Here is an 18,714-nt window from a genome sequence, read left to right as displayed (position 1 = left end):
TCAAAGTTACATAGGAGGGTTTGAACCCGGGTCCCTGCATTAACACAAGCCTGACCACCTTGCTGTTTGTCGGTAGACAACACTTTCTTGGGCTATGTTGCAATAATTGCAGAGTATTCATTTAGTGATTTTCAATGTGGTTCTTCTCTTATTTTTGCATTTATGACGTATTTGTTATTATGACTTGAAAATTGGAGATTTTTCAGCTTTGTGCTTTGCTAACAAGCTGTTAGTCTCATCTTGTTTGAATATGAGCTCAACTCGGAACTTCCAATAGAATTAGGACAAAATGTTTTGTAGAACACCAATATGGAATAGTAGAAGCCATCAAATAGTTAATATTATGTTACTCTTGACAGTTAGATTGATGTCAAGAAAGGAGTTTTGGTCACTAGTACTGCTTTTATGTCACATCTCTTTGAAGATTCTGGTGTGGCAGGTGTCAAAGGGTTTGTTTATGATCTCTTTGGACAAATTGAATTGACCTACACTCGGGCCCTGGGGATAAACTCTAATAAACAAGCAGGAACCTTAGCTCTCTTTCGAGGGTTAAAAATCCATTAGGCCAATGGAGATTAGATTAGTAGAACTTATTGTTATTGGAGAATCCTTGATTATCATTCATCAAATGCAAAACTCTACCTTCTCATAGATGTCAAAAGACCGAGATTTAAGGATTTGTCCTAAAGACAACGCATCTTTTTGAGGCACTGTTTTGAGACATTTTTTGATTAGAATCTGAGGCATCTGTGACCCTTACCTGAGGCTAATCACATGCCTGTTTCAGGTCTACCTGTGGCCAGTTTTGGCCCCCCTTGAGGCCTCCTCTGTGGCTGTCACAGAGGTCAAATTTCGGCCCCCTGCCTCGGGTCATAGCCCTGTTCAAGCCTCAGTTTGGACTTTTGATTTTCGGTCCCATATTTCAAACTGTTGCTACCTCAGTTCGGGTCTTTTTTGGAGTCTTGTTAGGGGTGTTTTGGAGCTAGATTTGATCACTGTTGAAGTCCTTTGAAGAGCATATTTGGAGTTGATCTTGAAGTTTATCTTGAAGGTGTCAAAGGCAAGTTAATGCAAGTTTGAAGAAGGTGCCTGAATTCTCTGGAGTAGACTTTTGTAACAAAACTTTTGTACTTGTTAATTTCAGACCTATAAAAGGCCTTGATAGTTCTGGAGCAGTCCTTGAGGAATACTTGGATTTTTCGTAGCAAGTAGGCCTTGAAGCTTTGTAGCAGATTTTGGAGCAGCCCTGGACCAAGCCTTTCTTGAGCAGACCTTGAGAGCAGATCTTGAATTTGTTGAAGACCTCTTTTGGAAGCAGATTTTGATATTGATGTTGAAGCAAGCCAGGGTAAGATCACTTGTGGGTTTGGTGATCTAAGGTATGCACTTCATAGTTGAACTATTGATATGACAGGGGGCAGAACTGAAGTTGTTTGAATGACTATGTAATTGGGTCATTGTCCCTAGTATGGGAGCTTGAGAATATCTTATTTTATCTTTTATTCTATAGGGTGGCAGGGTGGTGCTAGGGAAGGAAATTGTAGCTTCCTTTAGAGGGTTGTCGCCTCCTTCCAGTGGGAGCTGGTAAATCTTGGGGTTGTAGCCCTTCCAGTTGTAGCTGGTAAACCAGAAGTTGTAGCTTCCTTTGTAATATAAAAATATTATATATATATATATATATATCTTGGGTTCATTTGATGTGATGTTATTGGTTAATTGTTTTGATACTTAAATTGTTGAAATTTACAAAATATTAATTCACCCCCGCTCTCAGTATTTCCAACAATTGGTATTAGAGCAGGTTACCCTCTAATTGTCTAATCACTGGAGGGAAGATCGTGAGTAGATATGGAAATGGAAGGCGTCTCTTTAAGAACAATTCAAATGGAAGGCATTTCTTTAAGAACAATTCAGGTGTTTATCCATTATGGAGCAGTTGCATGGAAACCTACGTGAAGGCTTAAGGGGTGGATGTTTGGCTCTCCATCATAAATGGCTACAAAGTTCCCAAAAATCCTCCAACTGATCCCGATGAGAAGTTGTTTGTTGCAATTTAAAATCTTTTCATACCATCATGGGTGGTTTGTCAAGAACCATTAAGTCCAAGGTGATGTCATGCATCGCAACCAAAGAAGCTTGGGATAAACTTAAAACTTTGTAGGAAGGTGATAATAAAGTTAAGCAGGTTAAACTTCAAAAGTATAGGGCTCAGTTTGAAAATTTGAAAATGTGGATGAAAGAGAAGATATCGTGACTTACTCAGAGTAGATGAAGTTGTCTACTCCATCAGAGGATTAGGATAAAAACTTGAAGATCCTTTGATTGTACAAAAGGTCTTGAGATCGCTTCCCTTAAAATATGATGCCAAGGTATCTACCATAGAAGAAACCAAGGACTTGACTAAGATGACAATGGAAGAATTACATAACACTCTTGTAGCATACAAAATGAGAATAGATACAAAAGACAAACCATCAAATCGAGAAGCAACTTTTAAAGCCACAGTGAAGACAAGCAACAAAGAGCACACGGTTGAAGGAACTCCAGACGATGAGTTAGATGTAGAAGAAGGAAATTTAATCAAGAAGCTAAAAAGCGGGACCAGAAAATACAAAGGTAAGTTACCTTTTAAATGCTTCGAATGTGGCAGAATAGGTCATTATGCTAAGAGATGTTCTTTTAAGGAAAATAAAAGTTTCCACAAGAAAAATCTTTATTCTAAAGAAGACAACAACTCTTCAGATGAAAGTGATACAAAAGAACCAGATGCAAGAGAAGTTCTCTTCATAACCCAAGAAAATCAAGATAATGATGATGATGACAAAGAGGTCAATGATTTGGATGATGAAGAACCAAATATGAGAATAGATTCCTTTTGGGGACTCAGAAAAGATTCAAAGACTGAACAAGAAGATGAAGATCTTCAAGAAAAGTTGAAGAATAGTGAAAATGAAAATGCCTTGCTTAGAAATAAAAACAGAGAATTGAAAAACTTACTTGAAAAATGTGATGAAGAAAATATCTCTTTAAAGGTCCATCTTGAAGAAGCAAAGAGAATTGAGGAAGTGTTGAAGACCTAGATGAAGAAGAATGAAGAAGAGTGTAAGAAGCTTGAAGAGGAAGTTGTAACATTGAAGGCTGAAGTTGATAAACTTAACAAGAAGTTGAACAACTCATTAGTGTTGGATTACATTCTTAGCCGTCAAAGATCTCCAGAAGATAAAATGGGTCTTGGTTATGAAGGTACATCTTCAAGCAAGGAAGGCAGTACATCTTCAAGCAAGGAAGGCACTCCAAGGCTTTGAAGGATGAAATTAAAAGGGAATCTAGAAATGCTACTATTTTAAGCTCTGCTGATGTTCCCAAGAACATCCAAGATCAACATTGAATTGAACCACCTTTGAGACAAAACAACTTTAGAAGATCATCCCTCTCCTAGTCCTAGATATGAAAATATTTTTCTTGGTCATTGTGACTCCTGCGAAAATTTTGGGTATAAAGCAATCCATTGCAAAATCAACACAAGATACAATTGTCTAAGAAGCAGGAATGATTATGGAAGAAATAGACCAGGAAATGTTCATGTACCTACTACCAAAAACTATAATCCATTTGAACCGCTAATGAATTAGAACATTGTATGCTACAAGTGCAATAACCTTGGTCACAAAGCATAGGATTGCAGGCTTGAAAATGCTCCAACCATAAAGATAGAGAAGCCGATTATGAAATGGGAAAAGAAAAGAAGGAAGATTGCATTCTAGCATTGATCGCTGAAGATGAAGAAGATGGATGGTACATAGACAGTGGATGCTCAATACATATGACTAGAGATCCAAACAAATTTGTCAGCCTAAAAGAAAAGAGCGAAGGTGTTGTGTATGGAGATAACTCTTTTGTCAAGATATTTGGAAAAGGTGTAGCAAGTCTTGGAAGCGAACATATGAAAGCACAAAATGTTTTGTTAGTTAAAGATTTGAAGCACAATCTTCTTAATGTTGGTAAGATGTGTGATCAAGGGTATAATCTCTTGTTTGGCTCTCCAAATTAAGAAATCAGAGAGGAAGACTCAAGAAGATTGGTTGCAACAACCACAAGAAGACCAAATAACATATATGTTCTAGACCAAGTAGAGCAAAAGAAAATTTCAGCTAGACAAAAGAATTGTAAGGATAACAAAGAAGGGAAGGATAAGAAGACATAAGTCATGTTGAGTGCCATATGTTTAGGGGGAGCAGCCCCAAAGACATGAGTCACCCTTTGCCATTAATATCAAAGGGGGAGAGAAAAGGAAGTGTAGTATGGAGATAGTGGAAGTGAAGCATGAAGACAAGGGGGGCATGAGCGTTGACATGAATGACAAAGGGGGAAATTGTTGGAAGAATTTGTCATTGATGTCAAAGGGTGAATGAGCTTGCACTTGTTTTGGTAAATTGCCTGCACAAGTTAATACTTTTGGATATAAGGACCTCCTAGAGTGATATCCCTTGTCATGCCATTTTGTTTGATAGGTGACACATTTTGTGGGTCCTCCTGGTTGGAGAGATATTAATTCTTAAAGATTGATGCCCCAGATAAATGGGTATTGCACTAGATCATGCCTTTAATATCTCATTACAATCACTTCAAGAAAGTCAAAATTATTGGCCAAAATCCATGTGTCCTAATAAGCTTGAAAGAAGATGTTGTGGAAGTCAAAAATTGTATTTTTTTTTTAAATATCCTAAATCTCCCCTAAAGAGGTCGGTTCATCTCCATCAGGTCAGCTTCAAATAAGTCATGTTTGTTCATAAAAAATATCATGTCGGCTCCAATGAAAGTCACAACTTGTCATTGGGCAAGTCGGCCCCAAACTAGGCTTGCTCAACCATTATATATTTCCCTAACCATGGGCAGATTTGGGCAAGATTTTTCGTGGATTTCGTGCAGAATGATAAGGTGAAAAAAGTCCAAGGTTTGAGCTTAGTTGAACATCTCGAAGATGACCGAGATTTAAGGATCTGTCCTAAAGACATCACATCTTTTTGAGGCATTGTTTTGAGACATCTTTTGATCAAAATCTAAGGCATCTTCGACCCTTCCCTGAGGCTAGTCACAACCCTGTTTTAGGTCTAACTAAGGCCGGTGTCGGTCTGCCCTTGAGGCCTCCTCTGCGATTGCCACAAAGGTTGAATTTCGACCCCTTGCCTAAGCTAATACCCTTGTTCAAGCATTAGTTTGGACATGTTATTTTTGGTCTTATATTTCAGACTATTGCTACCACATTTCGGGCCCTTTTTGGAGTCTTGTTAGGTGGTGTTTTGAAGCTAGATTTGATCACTATTGAAGTCCCTTGCAGAGCATATCTGGAGCTGATTATCCTAAATCTCCAATAAAAAGGTCGGTTCATCTCCATTAGGTCGACTTCAAATAAATCATGTCTATTCATAAAAAATATCACGTCGGATCCAGCAAAAGTCACAACTTTTCATTGGACAGGTTGGTCCCAAATTACACATGCTCAACCACTATATATTTACCTAGCCGTGGGCAGATTTGAGCAAGATTTTCTGTGGATCTGAAGCAGAAAGATAAGGTGAAAAAAGTCTGAGGTCTGAGCTTAGTTGAACATCTCGAAGAAGACCGAGATTTAAGGATTTGTCCTAATGACATCACATCTTTTTGAGGCACTGTTTTGCATTAGAGAAATTTTGAGGTCTAAAATGGGCATCCTAAGGAATTTTATAAAATAATAGTGGAAATAATAAAATAAGACTAGATTACCTCATCAAGGTTTGACGGGAAAAAAGAAAAAACTACTTTTTCAACTCGTATTTTCAACTTATCTCTTTACGATTTTACTCAAATTTCGAGTGGGAGCACTCGTTGGATGAAGAATTTAATTTTGCATCCAAGGAGTACCCATGTTGCATACTTTCAATGGACTCTACAAGAGGAAAGGTTTACAGTGCAAAACTTGAGGAAAGATTTGCAGCTCGAGATTTGATCCCTCTCGTAGCTTTGATAGATCTAGAGTGAAGATAGATCTAGGCTGGTTTAATTATAAATAATAAATAATTATAATTATAGATTTTATTTTTTTATCATCTTTTTTTATTTATGTAGTTTCAGTGAATCAAAATATTTTAATTAATAATTATAATTACTAATCTTTTATTTTTATTTTTATAACCACTACTTATATATTTTTATTGTGATATGTATATTATGATTTTCTTTTATTTAAGAAGTTATTCTTAATTTTATTAATAATAAAAAATTACAATATAACAAATTGAATTTTATTATTTTTGTTACTTTTAACTTTTTACCAACACTACAACATATCTTCCCTATGGGGCTCTATATTACTTTTAGCCTTTTATTATTATTTAATTGAGGCCACATGAGCTGACATGTAAATGTTTACAAATCCTTTATGTCTTATAAATTGAATATATTAATATAAATTCAAGATATTGAGCCGACATGTAAAATTGTTTACATACTTACATGTTAATTGAGGCCACATGAGCTGACATGTAAATGTTTACAAATCCTTTATGTCTTATAAATTGAATATATTAATATAAATTCAAGATATTGAGCCGACATGTAAAATTGTTTACATACTTACATTACACCTATACATCTCCCCTATACTGGGCTGTAGAACGCCTCTCGGCACAAAAATTTCCTGTATACCTGAGCCAAGGGTCTTTTCCATTTTTTACTTGTTTCCTTTTCCAGTTCTCCAGTCCATCCAATTGCCTATCAAGGGAAAAGCTCTTGCCATAGCCTTTATATTTGAATGTGTATATAAATTTTGGTGCATACAGTGATACAATAGTGCCAACAGATGGTAGAGGTCGGCACAATTATCATTGGGCTTTTATCTCCCCGTGTTAAAGGATAATACGGATGTTGCCCTGGACAATTTTATAACCTGTTTTAGAGTGAATAAAGTTGAATGTTGGAAATACTAAAAGGGGGGTGAATCAGTATTTCACTTCTTTTAATTAATTTTGTACTTACAGAGCATTAACTATCATAAGCATTAGATCAAAAGACAAATCAACACCACATCACATGAACAGTACACAAGAAAATTTATGCGGAAACCCAATTCCGGAGAAAACCACAGAATGCTTTCTAATATATAAAAGAGTTCAATAATTTACCTGCTCCAACTGGGAAGCACCAACTCTCTAGTACTCAGATAGAAAGCATTTAGTTTTATGAGGAAGCCCCAACTTCTTGAAAAGATGCTCTAACACCCTGATTTTACCTGCTCCTACTGGAAGGATGCTCCAACACCCTGCTATCATCAATCTGCTGCCCTAGCACCACCCTGCCACCCGGAAGTGTTCTATGCAGACCTCAACTAAAGGGATTATCTGAGGCAAAGAGTGGCAGAGGAGGCACACCTTTTAACAACAGACTTAATTTGATCTTCTATTTTCCATGAAGATCTGAGGTATGTTGTGTGCCAGAATCTTGTCTTTGTAAATGTTGGGCCATATATTGCTAAGTTTACTCTTGTTCATGGTAGGTTGCACTTTTAAGCTTTGGGATTGCTTAAGGCTTTTTATATTTTAGTACTCATTGTTTCCCAATGTTACCATTTTCAATTATTAAATTTTCTAATTTGATATTTTATTGAGAGTGTGAAAGTCTAGTGGCCTTGTAACAAAATACCTATCCTCAACAAATTTATTCTTTTTGTTATGTTTAATCTATCTATCTATATATGCGCGTGTGTGTCTGTGTGGAGTGAATGACAGAGAGGGAAAATTAGAGGTATGCCCCCTTAAAATGTAATGAGTGTTGGGCATCCATCTTCTAATCAAGAAGTGGGATACTGTGTCACACTCTATGGCAGCTGCCATCTGGTCTGCTTAAGTGGCCATGGTGTCTCTGTTAAACTTGTCAGTTCTAGGGAGGAATTGAACCCTGATTGGTGATATATTGCCATATATTGCCACCCATGATTGATCAACTAGTCAAGGCCCATGTGATGTGTGACCATGCTAGTGACTTGATAACACAGTTTTCTTTATAGTTCTGGCAAACATTGAAGTTGAAGTAAATTTTCATCTGTTTTCTTCATACTTGCATCTATTTCTTTGCTCATAGTATGTGTGCAATTAATCGTGTGCATCTTCAGGTCATGCTGGATACACTGGGTCCGGAGTTGCAGGTTTTCAATAAGAATGGGACACCTATTGAACTGGAGGCTAATGCTTTTGTAACTTTGACCCCAGATTCTAGCAGAGAAGCCTCATCAGAACTTTTACCAATAAACTATGCAGGACTTGCCCAGGTACAAAATATTTTAGTAGCCTTTCTACTTTTTGTTCACAACAGATTGAATGCTTGCTTATGCACTCCTACTATGTACCTGCACTGGATGTTCTCTTTTAGCTCCATTGATATACTTTTCTGGTCATTTGTTGGAGTCTTGGACACAAATAAAATGATCTGATCTTATTTTGTCTCAGTGAATGTAAGTTTTTTGATTCATGAAACTATGCTTAATCATGTTTTGCTTGTTTTATTAATAGCGTTCTGAAGTGATCCCTATTTCTACAGACATTTCAACTAAACTACCACTGATCTAAAGCATGGTCAGTTCACCTTATGCTGAGCTGATGTGTTATTGGCACCCCTTTCTTGCACCGGTTTGGCATATTATGGAAATAAGATGATATTCTTCGTTGTAAAGTCTTCTTAAATACATGTCTATCAGATCTGTGATCTACTTAGAACATCAAGGTGGCGGCTGGCCTCCACTAATTTGTATAAATGGGAAGTTGATCTGTATTTTTAAATACTTTGACGATCATTCTTCTATATATATATCATACTGGTAAGACCCATGTCATAATTTTCCCCGGTATTCAGCGTGACTGACTATCGTATATGATTATGTTGTAAGTTGTAGCATTTTGATGAGATTTATTTCTCCCTAGGTTGCATGAAACAGGGAAACGGGTACGAGTTTCTGAAACGGGAACCGATACAAAACGTGACCTCCCCAAATTTTGGAAACGGGGAAATGCAAATATATATATATATATATATATATATATATATATATATATATATTAGGACATCTAAGAAATATGTGCAATCATAAAGCATATATGGTACATTCTAATTTATTACATTATGATAAAATTGTCAACTGTCAATGCATAAACTATAAGTCTCTAAATTTACATCACATTTACTCATGAATGATCACATAATGAAAATAGAAATATCCAAAATCAGCCACGAGAAATTTCTAATTTCTTGTCTCGTGCTTGATTGGGAGTCTCCTCCTACATAGTCAAACGACCTTAGTGCTCTTGATTAAATACAAGTTTCATACCCTAGTACCCTGCATGCTCTTCATTATTGGGAGTCTCCCTTGCATAGAGGGCTTGGTTCTCTTGATTAAATACAAGTTCCATACCCTAGTACATGATAAAATCCAATGGAAACATTGCAATCCCCCCAATTTTGAAATCTTGAAAAACAGATAAGTCTGCTGGATTTTGAGTGAGATTTAAAATTCTACTTTCTCCATATGAAATCCAATGAGGGCGAAACCACCCTCAAACACCCTGAGTCATTTCATGGTAATGTTAAAATTTAAATAAAATGATGAAAATGAAAAATAAAGGAGAGGAGAATATCACTTTTACTTTAAGAATTTAACTTTAACATTACCATGAAGTGCATATCAACACTAGGGCAAAAGTTCACTTTTATAACTTTAGACAGGCATCTAGAAGCACCTAGAAGTCACTAGGATAACCTAAAAATAAATTAGAAAACAAATTAAAAAAACAGAAGTAAAAAGCTGAAACGTGAGTCGTACGGCCCTAAAACGGGTTTCAGGCCGTACTGGCCATGTTTCAGTTTCGTGAAACGTGGCAGTACGGCCTGAAACGCGTTTCAGGGCCGTACCACACGCGTTTCAGTGTTTTGTACCCGTTTCCGTATGGAAACGCCCCCTTGCCCTACGTTTCCTGCAACATAGATTTCTCCATGTAGCCCCTTTTCATGCCACACTCCTCTAAAAGGGGGAATGATGCATTACATATGTCATATGTTGTATTTAAGTCTTCCCTTGATAACATCACTGTATACTCTGAAACACCTTTTCAGACACCCTGCAAACATAGCTTTGAAAAACTTTCTCAGATGTATCTTGTAAACATAACTGCAAGAGGTACAATAGATCACATGTTGGAGTATGGGACGTTAAATAAATTATTGCATTCATTAGTGAGGCAATATGCAAATGTTCTTGTCTTATCCACTTTTATGTCAGTAGCATATATGTGCAATTATTGGATTTTATTATGATTGTCCATGTCTCTTGTCGCACCACCTCTCTCCTTGTCTTTTGATTTATGCTCTTGTATCTTTAAGAGTTTGAAATCATAAAGAATAAGCTTGTCAACACATATATGTGTAATCTTTCTGCTGGAAAGTAGTGGTTAAATGTTGATGATAGATGTTGGTTTGTGATATCTTATATCTGTGGAAATATGGCTAATGGAATCATGCCTTGTGTGTGTTATTTTTTCTACTGATCCTCTAGGCAGTAAAGCAAGGCGACACGATATTCGTTGGTCAATACCTTTTCACTGGAAGTGAGAGTACTTCTGTGTGGCTGGAGGTAAAATCCATTCATATGTTGAAGGTTGTGAATGTTGATCTTTAAATCATGTTTTTCTTGGACATAAGTTTTACATTAGTCACACTAATGTAATATTTGCAGGTTGCAGAAGTGAAAGGTCAAGATGTGGTTTGTCTTGTGAAAAACACAGCTACACTTGCTGGTTCCTTGTTTACAATGCATGCCTCGCAAGTTCGCATTGATCTACCTACACTGAGTGATTCAGACAAGCATGTATGATACTTCCAGCCTTTTATAATAGTAGGCAACATAGACAAAGTGTCTTGCAACGTGTTAATAGTGGGCAACATAGACAGTTTTTTGTAATGTTTTGCAAAGTAGTATTGTTCAATTCTTCTGTGAATTCCAGTGAAGAAGCCTTAAAAAGTAAGCAGATGAATCAAGTCATCTATATGGAAGACCTACATTAGCATGACTTGACACTGACAGCAAGTCAATTGCCATTCTGTGCATAACACAGAACCTCTGAAAGAAGGGGTTGCACCTAGTACAAATGTGGATTTTTCTTTAAACTGAATGATGCAGACAAGCATGTAATATGCTTCCTACGCTGAGTGATGTAGCCATTGGCCAAGCATGTAAGATTCATCCAGCTTTGTTAATAGTAGGCAACATAGACAAAGTGTCTTGCAAGGTTTTGCAAAGTAGTAGTATGGTTCAATTCTTCTGTGAATTTACAGTGAAGAACCTTAAAAAATAAGCAGATGGATCAAACCATTTATATGGAAAACCTAAGTAAACATCATTCGATAGAAAGTCAATTGCCATTCTGTGTATAACTCACTTTTTTCAAAGAAAGGGCTGCACCTAGTACAAATGTGACTTTTTATTTAAACTGAAGTTTCTTCGAAGTTCAGAATATATAAAGTTGTATATTTCATTCAATCAATATTTAAAATTTCTTAGGCAGTTCAATCTGATTTTCATTATATTACTGGATCCTTTCCTCCTTGATGGATACTTCCAGATAAGTATGAGATCCAGATCCTTCTAGAGTATATTTTGTATCCGCATCCATCAGGAATATGGCATGGATCTATATTACCCCACTAAAAAAAGATTTAAAAATAAAAACGGTCTTATGCTGTTCTGTGTAGGATGGCAGGTTGAATTCTTATGAAGTTACTTAAAAAATCGAGTGGCAATTGTGTGATTTTTAAGCTCCAGTAATATTTTGCAACCTCAGTTTTCTGCATATCTACAAATACACCATATCTAGGTCAGTTTGGCTAGTTTTTTTTTTCAATCAATCTTTAGAAGAAATCATATGCTGTAGAGTTTCTATGCATTTGTGAGTGGTTGTTTAGTTCCACCTTGTTAATTTTAGATAACAATGGTATGTTCTATGCTTGCAACAATTTGTTCAATGTTCTTTTATTAGCCCAATGATAATTTCCACTTAATTTCCAATAGCAATCACATAAACCATTAACACATTGACAGTAACTGTAGATAGAACATAAACAATAAATTGCAGAAGACAAGTCAAGACAAGAGAATACCAATATTTGGTGAATGCCAGGGAAAAACCCCAAGATGGGGAAAACCCTTTGATCAATTTTTCTTATTATTGTATCAAATGTTCAGCAGAGAGACAAAGTACAATAAAGTCAAATTTGACTTGCCAATAGATGATCAAAACCACTGTCCAAAACAGCCCTGTCAAATCTGCAATTCTGCCCTCAGTCAACAGCAGTCAAATCAGCCCTAACCAGAAAGTCAATGACAGTCAAAGTCTGGTCAAACTTCTCCAAAAGAGCTCGGTCAAAGGAGAGAGGAACTCAGCCTCTCTTGCAGGTCAAAGGCAACCCAAAACAGTCAACGGATCAGCTATCAAACTCAGTCAACCTGTAGTCAACTTCTGTGGTCAAACAGGCCTGCAGTCAACACAGGTCAAAGTGCTCCTTTTGCCTTCGTTTCTGTGCCCAAAAACTCGGCCTGCCCAAACAGAAATTCTCCCAGAAAAATTGCAGTCAAAGGAGGTCAAATAGCCCTTGGTCAACGCTGGTCAAACCCTGCAACAGATCTGAAATTTAGCCTCCTGAAATTCGTCCTCCTTTCTGCCACACGTGTGAGAAGATCAGCTGCCCAATGAGGTGTACGAACCAAGTCGTTGAGGGTCAAAAGACACGTGTGTGGGCTTCACTTCAAAAACATATTTCTCCTTGTCCAAATTTAGTTATCTTTAGGTATATTTTGGTCCTCTTGAAAAGAGGAATTCAATGCAATAATTATCTCCATCAAATGAGCTGTCCAAAGTGGAATTTGGCCCTACTTGCTAATTTTGACATTGTAGCCCTAGCTTAGGGTGGCATTCCCCAGTTGAAAATATTGAATTTGGATGGGTCGAGGGATTAGTGCTGGAAGTGATTTTTGTCCATTTTGGTTTGGCTTTTCTTATCATGCTTCTCTTTCAATTCTCATGACGTAGTATTCATTCTTTTTAAGACATTCCAGCTTGCCATTAACTGTTCATGAAATAGCAACGAGGAAAATGTTTCCATTCTATTTAGGATAAATTGTAATTGAAACAAGTGTAAATTACAAGGTCCAATAGTAGGTGAGATATATAGGATGAGCTTTCCTTTTTGTATCGGCATTGTTACTTCTCTCATTTCAAATTAATTGTGTTTGTATTTGGCTGTGCCACTGTTCATAGGTCATTTCAACCTGGGGAGTAAAGAACAACATCGACTTTATTTCATTGTCATATACTCGCCATGCAGAAGATGTTAGACAAGTAAGTTTTTGTTTGCTTTTTGGACCTTTTTATAGTTCTTTGAAATTAAGGACCTGGTCAACATTAGTATCTGAAAATGCTGTTAACAAAATTAATAGCCCTTTTTTTAGTGATTCATATAGTGAGCTTCCTTTATGGTGTCTGGGAAGTTGTCTCAAATCAAGAAGAATATGACTGGTTTTCCTTTCCCTTAAAGTATTTTGTTAGTGAATGATCCTTATTAATATCACCAGAGCAAGTGCTGTAAATTTCTCAGTTTGGAATATATTTTGCTAAAGGAATTCAAATTTTTGGTGCTCTATATAACATCATGCAGACTCGTGCTTATCTTTCTAAGCTTGGTGAGCTTCACCAGACACAGATATTTGCTAAGATTGAGACCATAGAGGTAAGTTGACTGCTGAATAAAATTAGTAATTACATATTTATTTGTTGCAAAAGCAAAGATGTTATTTAAAAGGTATTTTGAGTTGCTTTTTGGTTTGAGCTGTATATTTTATTGTCTATTTTTATTTTTGAGCAAACTTTTCCACAAGATGCATGCAATAAAAAAATGTATGGATTGGTATTTACTTTTCTGAGTTGTCTCAGGGTTTAAAACACTTTGACGAGATTTTGCAAGAAGCAGATGGTATTATTCTTTCTCGTGGAAATTTGGGGATCGATCTTCCACCAGAGAAGGTGAGATATTTCTGCTCATGTTTCTTGGGGTTTACAATTTTATAGTCTTGATTATATTTTTTTGTGCTTCTTCATTTTCTATTGAGTGTGCAAGATAGATGCATAAATGTTCCTACTTTGCTAATGCTAACTGTTAGTCTTGCCTGCGTGCTTGAACCCTACAATGCTATTATATTTGCTCTTAATCTTTGCTTGTCTAGAATATGATAAATTATTAAGTTTAGAATGCTACATGCACATTAGTCCTTTCAGATTTTATACAAGTGAGACTTCCAAAGGTTTTAAAGATTTTAATATATATATGTACGATGTTCTGTATTGTGTTTGGACTTGGGAGCTTGTGGGTACTGCATTTTGATAGTGAGAGTTTGGCTACAAATTTTGAGAGGTTGTCAATGCTGCATCTCAGCGATGGGAGGTGTTTTAACTTGTTATCATTTTGGGTACATGGTTTTGCTTAAGTTGATTTTGGGACTCTGGATGCTATCTTTTGCCTGTAGACAGTGTGCACAGTTTATTTTGCACATGTGAGCTGCATTTCTACTGTAGGAGCTGTGGTTATTGTATTGGGAACTTTATCTGTCTTTATTCAATGTGTGTTTATATGTATGTGTGTGTGTATGCATATATGTGTATGTTTATATATGTATGTATGCATGTAGTATATTAATGTGTTCTGCCACCATTACCCCACAGCCTATGTTACATGAAACTTCAAAGAACCCGGCGTTTCGGGCCGTACCCGTACCTGAAACTCTGAAACTTGGCCGAAACTCGACCATCATGTAATCATCTATTAGAGTTAATATAGGCTTGTTTTTCCTTTTAAATTGTCATCTATGGGTCTTATTCCCTTTTTTCTTGCAAGACAATGTGTTATTCACTTATATATATATATATTATATATATATATATATATACATATATGCCATTTTGGCTGACGTTTCAGCTGGCGTTTCCATTTTTGTGAGGTTATGTTTCTAAACGTACCCGTTTCGGAAACTCCAAAACGCTCCGGCGTTTCGTGCAACTTAGCTGACAGCATTATGCAACCCTTAATGATATATATGAGGTATCCAAGCTCGTGCTCAGCATTCACCATATCTTTAATCTCAGGCTATCCTGGTTTTCATTCTTGTGCTATTCTTTTGTTGAAGAGCGTCGAATTCTATCTTCTGGTAGACTAGTATTCCCTTTGCTGAAGATTGATTTGAAGCTCTTGCATACTATTTACTTATGTCTGGTTACGAGACTTTGATCCTTTCAATGGGGAGAGCTGGAAGCTAAAACTACTATGGGGGATTCGCATGTCTGGCTTATACATGTCACTAATCACAGTTTCCATCTGTGAAGAGTGGTTACTTCTACTTAATTTTTAGTTATTATGTGTTAATGTTGATGTTCAAGTCTGCGTGTCTTGTATTCCTGGAGTGGGTCATACACTTATCAAGGATTGCATTTAGATACTTTTGCTTTTGGTATGAAAGATAATTTTAAGACCTCCGCAGACAAATCATCACTAGATCATTATCTATCAACCTAGAAAGGAACAAGGTCATTTGAATTATCTCTGCTATTTTGGCTGTGGGCTGTTCTTTACATAGGTTTTGGAAATGTGATACACCAAGAGCTGCTTTCTCCTGAAAGTTCAAATTCTGCTCCCATCATCTTTGCTTATTTCCCAAATTGCGTTGATGTGTTTTCAGTGTTTTGTATATGAATGGAAGAATTTAGTATTGGAATTTGTCATATGGCTCTACTTTTCATTCCAACCTATAATCTGTAACTTAGAAACTCAAAAAGCATTGATTTTAGGACGCATACAAATAAAATAGCAAATAAAGATGGAGAGAAGATAGAAGATAGTAATTTATTATTGCCCTGCTTCAAATACATCTCTCTTAACACATTGTAAATCACCATACATGACATTTTATAACATTCCTAGTATGTTATGATGCTTTAACCACTTGACCTTTACATATGATTTTATATTATATTTGGTCACGTGTCATATTGCTTAAACATTAAAATTTACACATCAACATGTGTGCTTATCATAGTTTTAAAAACTGGAACCAGGTTTTGAACTGGCCACCTATCTAACTGGGGATTTGAACCGGAACCAGATCAAACTGGATTCAATAAATCAAATATGAATAAAATACATAAAATAATTAACTTTTAATGAAAAATTATTTTTAAATTTCAAACCATGATTCCAAACCATTAGAGACAAAATATGCAAAGTTTGCTCATCTATATACCATGTAAGGGTGAATATATCAAAATGGCACAGAGTGCAATACATATCAACAACAAAATACATAATCAATGAGGCTCTAAGTGCCTCTAGAGTCCAAAAACAATGCTACAAGTTATTGGGCCACTGGCCTACTACAAATCACTGATCAACATGATCACTCATCAAACTCATCATTGATTCACCACTACTAGAAATGGGATCATCAACAAGAGCTACATAAAATATCATCTAGCTCAAAGTCTTCAGACTTGGATTGCTCAACCTTATAATATTGTAGAAATCGAAAAGGTTTAATATGCCTAACCAATGATTTTGGTTTGAGTGAAGGGTTCATCTCTTCAACCTTATAATATAGTAGAAAAAACTTAGCATGCCTAACAAATTATTTTGCTTTGAGTGAAGGGTACATTTTTGTTAAGGCCATGGTAGAGGAGTTCAACAATCAGTACCACCAACATTAATGAAGTTCAACAATCAATACCACCAACAAAGGTACATAAAGGGCTTTGTTCTCTTGATCAAATGCCAATGCCATACCCTCACACATGACAAAATCAAATGGAAACATTACAATCCCCCAAATCGTGAAATCCTGAAAACTTTTAAGCCTTTTGGATTTTGAGTGAGATCTAATTCTAGTTTCTCCATCTGAAATCCAATGACGTTGGAACCACTCTCAAACATCTTGAGCCAATTCATGGTAATGTTAAAAATTTAAGTAAAACCATTGATTGCTAGCATTGCTAGGGTTGAGTTAGGTTTTTGCTTAGGTTTAGGGTTTAGGAGGGAGAGGATTGGTTTTAAGGCTGAGGGGGGTTGTTTTGGAAGGAAAACAACCCGTGATTTCCTCCAAAACCACCTGGAAAACTGCCATTGGTGGTCCTGAACTCCCCCACAAAATTGAGATCTAACTGGGCCGGTTAGGTACCTAACTGGTACAAACCAGCCCTCCAACTGGATTTTTCTACTGGTTTGTTACCGTGGCCTATCTTACTGGCCGGTTTGACCAGTTTCTGGTTCAGACCGGCTGGTTTTTTAAACTATGGTGCTTATACACACATATTCACGTGTTTTCATTATATCTCAATAGCCCCCATCAACATACAAACACTTTAATCACCTAATCTTGATCTATGATCATTTAGTTTACAATTTTTTGACTTGCATTTAGTACATATGACTGATGTACTTTAATAAAGGAATACATAGGTATGCTAATATTTTTTCAAAACAATGGAAACAACTAGAAATGCAACATAAAACTCTAAAAGAACATGCATTTGCACCCGTTCCAAAAAAATGGGATATTTAGAGTGAATCTTTAGTCATAGTGATAATGTAGAAGAAATGGTTAAAAATCCTATTGTTGCCTGAAATTTGAATGCAGAAACTTGTAGCTTGCATGCAACGTCAATTGCTTCTTGGAGAATATAGGAAACATAAATAACTTAATTTTAGCATAGCATTCTGAAATTTCAAATTTAAGTAGGACATGTGAAACTGAAATATAACTTCAGTCAGTCAGAAAATTTGTAACATCAACAAATTGAACTGTTCTAGGATAGACTAGGATGTTCCTAAACGACCTCTATTTGCATCTCAGGTATTTTTATTTCAGAAAGCTGCTGTTTACAAGTGTAACATGGCTGGAAAACCTTCTATTATCACTCGTGTGGTTGACAGTATGACTGATAATCTAAGGCCAACTCGTGCCGAAGCAACTGATGTGGCAAATGCTGTTCTTGATGGTAAGTATGGTTAAATGCAAGTTTTTCCAAGACTTTTATACATATAGAAAACTATTCTAATAAAATTTTAAGATTTTATTCAGTTAGATAATTTTGTTGTTTTAGGTTTCTATTCATGTACGTTGCCTTTGATATGACATTCAACTGGCAAAAAATTGCAAAATATTGTGTTGAGAATCCAGTTTACTGTTTTTTGGTCTATATATGGTTGAATTTAAGTCAGTGACAACTGTGGCAAATTTCCGGTCTTGCATTTCCTGATTAGTCCATGCACTTCATTGTCACAGGCACAGATGGAATACTGCTAGGGGCAGAAACTCTTCGGGGATTATACCCTGTTGAGACCATATCAATAGTGGGAAAGATCTGTGCAGAAGTAAGTTGCTTTTATCATCAATTGTTTGCTGTTGTATATTGTTCTGGTTAGAATATTTTATTGTTTATAGTTATGCTAAGTTGGCAATTCCAAATGCTTGAAATGGAGCAGAAATATAATGTATGGCATAAAGAGAGTCGGTATATAGTTTGTGGAATTATAATATTGCTTTCAGCTGACAGTTTCTTTCTTCTGTCTTCTGTATGATGTAAAACGTGCTTAAACATC

General features: G+C 36.1%; 1 protein-coding gene across 2 annotated transcripts in view; it reads left to right on the top strand.

The window, feature by feature from the left end:
- LOC149217108 (pyruvate kinase 1, cytosolic-like) overlaps positions 1 to 18,714 on the top strand; it is a 43,265-nt gene that overhangs the window by 3,554 nt on the left and 20,997 nt on the right. For both annotated transcript variants that reach the window (XM_089392951.1, XM_089392952.1), the window contains exons 4-11: positions 8,147 to 8,302; positions 10,577 to 10,654; positions 10,757 to 10,888; positions 13,335 to 13,415; positions 13,732 to 13,803; positions 14,007 to 14,096; positions 17,966 to 18,110; positions 18,398 to 18,486. In XM_089392951.1, coding sequence (XP_089249077.1) covers positions 8,147 to 8,302; positions 10,577 to 10,654; positions 10,757 to 10,888; positions 13,335 to 13,415; positions 13,732 to 13,803; positions 14,007 to 14,096; positions 17,966 to 18,110; positions 18,398 to 18,486 — 843 coding nt within the window. The remainder of the gene's footprint in view (positions 1 to 8,146; positions 8,303 to 10,576; positions 10,655 to 10,756; positions 10,889 to 13,334; positions 13,416 to 13,731; positions 13,804 to 14,006; positions 14,097 to 17,965; positions 18,111 to 18,397; positions 18,487 to 18,714) is intronic.

This window comes from Pinus tabuliformis, chromosome 1_1 (assembly GCF_031772625.1).
Source record: "Pinus tabuliformis cultivar Carrire ecotype Pingquan chromosome 1_1, CPIR1, whole genome shotgun sequence".
Classification (NCBI taxonomy): domain Eukaryota; kingdom Viridiplantae; phylum Streptophyta; class Pinopsida; order Pinales; family Pinaceae; genus Pinus; species Pinus tabuliformis.
Note: the sequence above shows the minus strand (reverse complement) of the source record. Positions and strands in the feature narration are given on the sequence as shown.